General features: G+C 48.7%; 2 protein-coding genes across 2 annotated transcripts in view; both read right to left on the minus strand.

Annotated features, from left to right (window-relative positions):
• Positions 1-769: 769 nt before the first annotated feature.
• LOC124021171 (circumsporozoite protein-like) lies at positions 770-3,075 on the minus strand (the record flags this gene model as incomplete). Its single annotated transcript, XM_046336520.1, has 2 exons — positions 2,284-3,075; positions 770-854 (listed from the first exon to the last, which is right to left on the minus strand). Coding segments are annotated over exons 1-2 (795 nt in total), but the record flags the coding sequence as incomplete, so codon positions are not given.
• A 45-nt stretch (positions 3,076-3,120) lies between these two features.
• Positions 3,121-10,000, minus strand: part of LOC124021167 — an 86,784-nt gene continuing 79,904 nt past the window's right edge. The window contains exon 14 of the mRNA XM_046336515.1: positions 3,121-3,181. Within this exon, the coding sequence (XP_046192471.1) occupies positions 3,121-3,181 (61 nt within the window). The remainder of the gene's footprint in view (positions 3,182-10,000) is intronic.

Here is a 10,000-nt window from a genome sequence, read left to right on the forward strand (position 1 = left end):
AGTTAGTAACAACATGACAGATCTGATATAATATAACAGAAACAACATGTTTGGTGTGTGTGTGTGTGTGTGTGTGTGTGTGTGTGTGTGTGTGTGTGTGTGTGTGTGTGTGTGTGTGTGTGTGTGTGTGTGTGTGTGTGTGTGTGTGTGTGTGTGTGTGTGTGTGTGTGTGTGTTATCTCACATCATTGGAGGCAGATCATTGTCTTCCAACCAGAACGGTCTTCTGTTAGACTCTCCCACCTTCTTCCCTCTCTCCATCTCTGTCTCCTCTCCTCTCTCAATCTGTATCTCCTTCTCTTTCTCCACCTCTGTCACCTCTCCTCTCTCCATCTCTCTCTCCTTCCCTCTATCCTTCTCTTTCTCCACCTCTGTCTCCTCTCCTCTCTCCATCTCTCTCTCCTCCCCTCTCTCCTTCAGTCTCTCCTTCATCTCTGTCTCCTCTCCTCTCTCCATCTGTATCTCCTTCTCTTTCTCCACCTCTGTCTCCTCTCCTCTCTCCATCTCTCTCTCCTCCCCTCTCTCCTTCTCTCTCTCCTTCTCTCTCCATCTCTCTCTCTTTCCCTCTCTCCATCTCTCTCCTTCCCTCTATCCTTCTTTGTCTCCTCTCCTCTCTCCAACTCTCTTCCTTCCTCTCTCCATCCCCTCTCCATCCCCTCCTCCTCCTTTTTTCCCTCCCACGAAGCTGGGGGAGAGGAGGGTGGGAGGAGGAGTGTGGGTGTGGGAGGAGAGGAGGGTGGAGGGAGAAGAGGGGGAGACCAGAGAGATACAAGGGTTGTCCTCGAGACACTTCCTGGTTGGGGTTCTAGAGGGCAGAGGGCAGTAGTAGTTCCTGTTGCTGTGGAAACGCCACTGCTGAGAAAGACGGCCAGTGACATCATCAAGACAGGGGACAGTTCAACACAGACCAGATGAAACCAAGCGATCACAGACACAGCGACCACCAAACCAAGCAATCACAGACACAGACCAAACCAAGCAATCACAGATACAGACCAAACAGTAGTAGTTAAAAGCAATCACAGACACAGACCAAACCAAGCAATCACAGATACAGACCAAACCAAGCGATTACAGACACAGACCAAACCAAGCAATCACAGACACAGACAAAACCAAGTGATCACAGACCAGACCAAACCAAGCAATCACAGATACAGAGACAGTAGTAGTCAAACCCAGACCATGATGTCAGAGCACCACCAGACAGTAGTAGTCAAACCCAGACCATGATGTCAGAGCACCACCAGACAGTAGTAGTCAAACCCAGACCATGATGTCAGAGCACCACCAGACAGTAGTAGTCAAACCCAGACCATGATGTCAGAGCACCACCAGACAGTAGTAGTCAAACCCAGACCATGATGTCAGAGCACCACCAGACAGTAGTAGTCAAACCCAGACCATGATGTCAGAGCACCACCAGACAGTAGTAGTCAAACCCAGACCATGATGTCAGAGCACCACCAGACAGTAGTAGTCAAACCCAGACCATGATGTCAGAGCACCACCAGACAGTAGTAGTCAAACCCAGACCATGATGTCAGAGCACCACCAGACAGTAGTAGTCAAACCCAGACCATGATGTCAGAGCACCACCAGACAGTAGTAGTCAAACCCAGACCATGATGTCAGAGCACCACCAGACAGTAGTAGTCAAACCCAGACCATGATGTCAGAGCACCACCAGACAGTAGTAGTCAAACCCAGACCATGATGTCAGAGCACCACCAGACAGTAGTAGTCAAACCCAGACCATGATGTCAGAGCACCACCAGACAGTAGTAGTCAAACCCAGACCATGATGGCAGAGCACCACCAGACAGTAGTAGTCAAACCCAGACCATGATGTCAGAGCACCACCAGACAGTAGTAGTCAAACCCAGACCATGATGTCAGAGCACCACCAGACAGTAGTAGTCAAACCCAGACCATGATGTCAGAGCACCACCAGACAGTAGTAGTCAAACCCAGACCATGATGTCAGAGCACCACCAGACAGAGGTTTTAGTTGTGATACATCAGACCAGACAGAAACTGTTAGCTGGGCGGACACGGACACACACACGGACACACCACACACTCACACGGACGCCACACACACACACACACACACACACACACACACACACACACACACACACACACACACACACACACACACACACACACACACACACACACACACACACACACACACACACACACACACACACACACACACACACACACACAGCAAGTCTCCAAGCATCATCAGTGTGTCAGTCTGTTGTCCTGTCTGTACCTGGGTTGCTGTTCCTGTCTGTAGAGTTGGTTGGGTCCACCAGAGGGGGTGTTCTGGTAGAGTTGGTTGGGTCCACCAGAGGGGGTGTTCTGGTAGAGTTGGTTGGGTCCACCAGAGGGGGTGTTCTGGTAGAGTTGGTTGGGTCCACCAGAGGGGGTGTTCTGGTAGAGTTGGTTGGGTCCACCAGAGGGGGTGTTCTGGTAGAGTTGGTTGGGTCCACCAGAGGGGGTGTTCTGGTAGAGTTGGTTGGGTCCACCAGAGGGGGTGTTCTGGTAGAGTTGGTTGGGTCCACCAGAGGGGGTGTTCTGGTAGAGTTGGTTGGGTCCACCAGAGGGGGTGTTCTTCTGTTGGGCCGCTCCAGGGACAGGCAGGAACAGGTTAAAGGAGCGTCCGGTTCTCCCCGCGCTGTGTTGGTATGCCCTGGTCCTACGAGCCAACATATCATCCTTCTCCAGGTCTGGTACAGGGCACTCTTCCTCATCCTCATCATCATCATCATAGTTACAATGGCTGGGAACGGGCGGCCTGACGACCATTGCCACGTTGGGGTGCTGTTGAGGCATGTCCATGGAGACCCTGGATTGCTGTAGCTTCCTGTCTGTGACTACTTCCTGTGCTGGGCGTTTGGAACCCGGCAGTGGTAGGAAGCGGTTGAATGTTGTCGTGGTGTTGTGGGTCCTGGGGAACGCGCCTGTCTTCCTGGCCATCATGTCATCCTTCTGAAGGTCCGGAACCTTCCTTTCATCTCTCCCTCCATCCTCCTCCTCCTCTCTCACTCTCCTCTCGTACTGCGCCAGACGGATTCTAGCTCCAACAGGGTGGAAGGAGCCTCTGGGCTCAGGGGGATGGGACAGGGTTGGGAGGCGGGGTATGTGCAGCGTCTACTCCGCCCATATGGCTGTGAGGTCATCAAGGGGGAGAAGAGGTACTGTAACTTTTGTAACCATAGCAGCAGGAAGAACACAACAATCCCCTTCTGACACACACACAGACAGAGAGAGAGAGAAACAAAGGGAGGAGAGAAGAGAGAGAGAGAGAGAGAGAGAGAGAGAGAGAGAGAGAGAGAGAGAGAGAGAGAGAGAGAGATAGAGAGAGAGAGAGGGAAAGAAAGAGAGAGAGAAAGGGAGAGATGGAAGAGAGAGAGAGAGAGAGAGAGAAAGAAAGAAAGATAGAGAGAGGGAAAGGGAGAAAGAGAGAGAAAGGGAAAGATGGAAGAGAGAGAGAGAGACAGAGAGAGAAAGATAGATAGATAGAGAGAGAGAGAGAGAGAGAGAGAGAGAGAGAGAGAGAGAGAGAGAGAGATAGATAGATAGATAGATAGAGAGAGCAAAAGGGAGAAAGAGAGAGAGAGGTAGAGAGAGAGAGAGCGAGAGGGAGAGAGAGAGAAAGAAAGATAGATAGAGAGAGCGAAAGGGAGAAAAAGGGAGAGATGGAAGAGAGAAATATAGAATGCCTTTCCATCTCTCTATGGCAACTTCCTGTGCAGCAAATTAAGATAAAACACAGAACACATGTAGCTTCACACACAGCTACTCATAGAGCTAGTGACTTATGATAATAATGAATATAGCTCTAAGCAGCAATGAACGGGGTTCACAGGATGGCAGAAAAGACACAAGATCAGTTGGATAACAAAGCAAGCCCTCATGTATGAACTATTTTCGTTTATGTCTAATCAGTAAAAGCATCACCAATAAACCCCAGGAAGAGTATCTGCTGCCTTGACAGGAACTAATGGGGATCCATAATAAACCCCAGGAAGAGTAGCTGCTGCCTTGGCAGGAACTAATGGGGATCCATAATAAACCCCAGGTAGAGTAGCTGCTGCCTTGGCAGGAACTAATAGGGATCCATAATAAACCCCAGGAAGAGTAGCTGCTGCCTTGGCAGGAACTAATGGGGATCCATAATAAACCCCAGGAAGAGTAGCTGCTGCCTTGGCAGGAACTAATGGGGATCCATAATAAACCCCAGGAAGCGTAGCTGCTGCCTTGGCAGGAACTAATAGGGATCCATAATAAACCCCAGGAAGAGTATCTGCTGCCATGGCAGGAACTAATGGGGATCCATAATAAACCCCAGGAAGAGTAGCTGCTGCCTTGGCAGGAACTAATGGGGATCCATAATAAACCCCAGGAAGAGTAGCTGCTGCCTTGGCAGGAACTAATGGGGATCCATAATAAACCCCAGGAAGAGTATCTGCTGCCTTGGCAGGAACTAATGGGGATCCATAATAAACCCCAGGAAGAGTAGCTGCTGCCTTAGCAGGAACTAATGGGGATCCATAATAAACCCCAGGAAGAGTAGCTGCTGCCTTGGCAGGAACTAATGGGGATCCATAATAAACCCCAGGAAGAGTAGCTGCTGCCTTGGCAGGAACTAATAGGGATCCATAATAAACCCCAGGAAGAGTAGCTGCTGCCTTGGCAGGAACTAATGGGGATCCATAATAAACCCTAGGAAGAGTAGCTGCTGCCTTGGCAGGAACTAATAGGGATCCATAATAAACCCCAGGAAGAGTATCTGCTGCCATGGCAGGAACTAATGGGGATCCATAATAAACCCCAGGAAGAGTAGCTACTGCCTTGGCAGGAACTAATGGGGATCCATAATAAACCCCAGGAAGAGTAACTGCTGCCTTGGCAGGAACTAATGGGGATCCATAATAAACCCCAGGAAAGTAGCTGCTGTAGGCTAATGGGGCATAATAAACCCCAGGAAGAGTATCTGCTTGGCAGGAACTAATAGGGATCCATAATAAACCCCAGGAAGAGTATCTGCTGCCTTGGCAGGAACTAATGGGGATCCATAATAAACCCCAGGAAGAGTAGCTGCTGCCTTGGCAGGAACTAATGGGGATCCATAATAAACCCCAGGAAGAGTATCTGCTGCCTTGGTAGGAACTAATGGGGATCCATAATAAACCCCAGGAAGAGTAGCTGCTGCCTTGGCAGGAACTAATGGGGATCCATAATAAACCCCAGGAAGATGGGGTAGCTGCTGCCTTGGCAGGAACTAATGGGGATCCATAATAAACCCCAGGAAGAGTAGCTGCTGCCTTGGCAGGAACTAATGGGGATCCATAATAAACCCCAGGAAGAGTAGCTGCTGCCTTGGCAGGAACTAATGGGGATCCATAATAAACCCCCAGGAAGAGTAGCTGCTGCCTTGGCAGGAACTAATGGGGATCCATAATAAACCCCAGGAAGGAGCTGCTGCCTTGGTAGGAACTAATGGGGATCCATAATAAACCCCAGGAAGAGTAGCTGCTGCCTTGGCAGGAACTAATGGGGATCCATAATAAACCCCAGGAAGAGTAGCTGCTGCCTTGGCAGGAACTAATGGGGACCCATAATAAACCCCAGGAAGAGTATCTGCTGCCTTGGTAGGAACTAATGGGGATCCATAATAAACCCCAGGAAGAGTAGCTTCTGCCTTGGTAGGAACTAATGGGGATCCATAATAAACCCCAGGAAGAGTAGCTGCTGCCTTGGCAGGAACTAATGGGGATACATAATAAACCCCAGGAAGAGTATCTGCTGCCTTGGCAGGAACTAATGGGGATCCATAATAAACCCCAGGAAGAGTATCTGCTGCCTTGGCAGGAACTAATGGGGATCCATAATAAATCCCCCAGGAAGAGTAGCTGCTGCCTTGGCAGGAAATAATGGGGATCCATAATAAACCCCAGGAAGAGTAGCTGCTGCCTTGGCAGGAACTAATGGGGATCCATAATAAACCCCAGGAAAGTAGCTGCTGCCTTGGCAGGAACTAATGGGGATCCATAATAAACCCCAGGAAGAGTATCTGCTGCCTTGGCAGGAACTAATGGGGATCCATAATAAACCCCAGGAAGAGTAGCTGCTGCCTTGGCAGGAATCTGCTGCCTTGGCAGGAACTACTGGGGATCCATAATAAACCCCAGGAAGAGTAGCTGCTGCCTTGGCAGGATGGGGATCCTAAACCCCAGGGGTATGGCAGGAACTAATGGGGATCCATAATAAACCCCAGGAAGAGTAGCTGCTGCCTTGGCAGGAACTAATGGGGATCCATAATAAACCCCAGGAAGAGTAGCTGCTGCCTTGGCAGGAACTAATGGGGATCCATAATAAACCCAGGAAGAGTATCTGCTGCCTTGGTAGGAACTAATGGGGATCCATAATAAACCCCAGGAAGAGTAGCTGCTGCCTTGGTAGGAACTAATGGGGATCCATAATAAACCCCAGGAAGAGTAGCTGCTGCCTAAACCCAGGAAGAGTAGCTGCTGCAGGAACTAATGGGGATCCATAATAAACCCCAGGAAGAGTATCTGCTGCCTTGGCAGGAACTAATGGGGATCCATAATAAACCCCAGGAAGAGTATCTGCTGCCTTGGCAGGAACTAATGGGGATCCATAATAAACCCCAGGAAAGTAGCTGCTGCCCCATAATAAACCCCAGGAAGAGTAGCTGCTGCCTTGGTAGGAACTAATGGGGATCCATAATAAAACCCAGGAAGAGTAGCTGCTGCCTTGGCAGGAAATAATGGGGATCCATAATAAACCCCAGGAAGAGTATCTGCTGCCTTGGCAGGAACTAATGGGGATCCATAATAAACCCCAGGAAGAGTAGCTGCTGCCTTGTCAGGTACTAATGGGGATCCATAATAAACCCCAGGAAGAGTAGCTGCTGCCTTGGTAGGAACTAATGGGGATCCATAATAAAACCCAGGAAGAGTAGCTGCTGCCTCGGCAGGAACTAATGGGGATCCATAATAAACCCCAGGAAGAGTATCTGCTGCCTCGGCAGGAACAGGAACTAATGGGGATCCATAATAAACCCCAGGAAGAGTAGCTGCTGCCTTGGCAGGAACTAATGGGGATCCATAATAAACCCCAGGAAGAGTATCTGCTGCCTTGGCAGGAACCAATGGGGATCCATAATAAACCCCAGGAAGAGTAGCTGCTGCCTTGGCAGGAACTAATGGGGATCCATAATAAACCCCAGGAAGAGTAGCTGCTGCCTTGGCAGGAACTAATGGGGATCCATAATAAACCCCAGGAAGAGTAGCTGCTGCCTTGGCAGGAACTAATGGGGATCCATAATAAACCCCAGGAAGAGTAGCTGCTGCCTTGGCAGGAACTAATGGGGATCCATAATAAACCCCAGGAAGAGTAGCTGCTGCCTTGGCAGGAACTAATGGGGATCCATAATAAACCCCAGGAAGAGTAGCTGCTGCCTTGGCAGGAACTAATGGGGATCCATAATAAACCCCAGGAAGAGTAGCTGCTGCCTTGGCAGGAACTAATGGGGATCCATAATAAACCCCAGGAAGAGTAGCTGCTGCCTTGGCAGGAACTAATGGGGATCCATAATAAACCCCAGGAAGAGTAGCTGCTGCCTTGGCAGGAACTAATGGGGATCCATAATAAACCCCAGGGAACTGCCTTAGGAACTAATGGGGATCCATAATAAACCCCAGGAAGAGTAGCTGCTGCCTTGGCAGGAACTAATGGGGATCCATATGAAATACAAATACATGACATCACTGCATTAGGTTGCACATCAATTAATCTTGAGTCATTTGTGCTTGGATATGTTAGATAAAACAACGTGTTTATTGACTAGCCTCCCATCTCAGTAGTCAATTACACAGTCTAAACCAATGGTAATGACTTTAGTAGGAAGGTTATTCCTACGTGATGCCGCAGAAAACAATTGGAGACCAAATCACGGGCTCGTTCTACCAGGGGACAATGTTACAGGCACCAGTTCTACCAGGAGACAATGTTACTGACACCAGTTCTACCAGGGGACAATGTTACTGGCACCAGTTCTACCAGGGGACAATGTTACTGGCACCAGTTCTACCAGGGGACAATATTACAGGGGACAATGTTACAGGCACCAGTTCTACCAGGGGACAATGTTACTGGCACCAGTTCTACCAGGGGACAATATTACAGCGGACAATGTTACTGGCACCAGTTCTACCAGGGGACAATGTTACAGGCACCAGTTCTACCAGGGGACAATGTTACTGGCACCAGTTCTACCAGGGGACAATGTTACAGGGGAAAATGTTACTGGCACCAGTTCTACCAGGGGACAATGTTACTGGCACCAGTTCTACCAGGGGACAATGTTCCAGCCACCTAGACCTTAGTGCTGCTTTTGATACCATCGATCACCACATTCTTTTGGAGAGATTGGAAACCCAAATTGGTCGACACGGACAAGTTCTGGCCTGGTTTAGATCTTATCTGTCGGAAAGTTATCAGTTTGTCTCTGTGAATGGTTTGTCATCTGACAAATCAACTGTAAATTTCGGTGTTCCTCAAGGTTCTGTTTTAGGACCACTATTGTTTTCACTATATATTTTACCTCTTGGGGTTGTCATTCGAAAACATAATGTTAACTTTCACTGCTATGCGGATGACACACAGCTGTACATTTCAATGAAACATTGTGAAGCCCCAAAATTACCCTCGCTAGAAGCATGTGTTTCAGACATAAGGAAGTGGAGGGCTGCAAACGTTCTACTTTTAAACTCAGACAAAACAGAGATGCTTGTTCTAGGTCCCAAGAAACAAAGAGATCTTCTGTTGAATCTGACAATTAATCTTAATGGTTGTACAGTCGTCTCAAATAAAACTGAAGGACCTCGGCGTTACTCTGGACCCTGATCTCTCTTTTGAAGAACATATCAAGACCATTTCAAGGACAGCTTTTTCCATCTTATGTAACATTGCAAAAATCAGAAACTTTCTGTCCAAAAATTATGCAGAAAAATGAATCCATGCTTTTGTCACTTCTTGGTTAGACTACTGCAATGCTCTACTTTCCGGCTACCTGGATAAAGCACTAAATAAACTTCAGTTAGTGCTAAATACGGCTGCTAGAATCCTGACTAGAACCAAAACATTTGATCATATTACTCCAGTGCTAGCCTCCCTACACTGGCTTCCTGTCAAGGCAAGGGCTGATTTCAAGGTTTTACTGCTAACCTACAAAGCATTACATGGGCTTGCTCCTACCTACCTCTCTGATTTGGTCCTGCCATACATACCTACACGTACGCTACGGTCACAACACGCAGGCCTCCTAATTGTCCCTAGAATTTCTAAGCAAACAGCTGGAGGCAGGGCTTTCTCCTACAGAGCTCAATTTTTATGGAATGATCTGCCTACCCATGTAAGAGATGCAAACTCGGTCTCAACCTTCAAGTATTTACTGAAGACTCATCTCTTCAGTGGGTCATATAATTGAGTGTAGTCTGGCCCAGGAGTGGGAAGGTGAACGGAAAGGCTCTGGAGCAACGAACCGCCCTTGCTGTCTCTGCCTGGCCGGTTCCCCTCTTTCCACTGGGATTCTCTGTCTCTAACCCTATTACAGGGGCTGAGTCACTGGCTTACTAGGGCTCTTTCATACCATCCCTAGGAGGGGTGCGTCACTTGAGTGGGTCACTGATGTGATCTTTCTGTCTGGTTTGGCGCCCCCCCTTTTGGTTGTGCTGTGGCGGAGATCTTTGTGGGCTACCGGGGGTAGTCCTCGGATGGGGCCACAGTGTCTCCTGACCCCTCCTGTCTCAGCCTCCAGTATTTATGCTGCAGTAGTTTATGTGTCGGTGGGCTAGGGTCAGTTTGTTATATCTGGAGTACTTCTCCTGTCCTATTTGGTGTCCTGTGTGAATTTAAGTGTGCTCTCTCTAATTCTCTCTTTTTCTCTTTCTTTCTCT

The sequence above is a fragment of the Oncorhynchus gorbuscha genome, unplaced genomic scaffold (assembly GCF_021184085.1).
Source record: "Oncorhynchus gorbuscha isolate QuinsamMale2020 ecotype Even-year unplaced genomic scaffold, OgorEven_v1.0 Un_scaffold_1072, whole genome shotgun sequence".
Taxonomy (NCBI): Eukaryota; Metazoa; Chordata; class Actinopteri; order Salmoniformes; family Salmonidae; genus Oncorhynchus; species Oncorhynchus gorbuscha.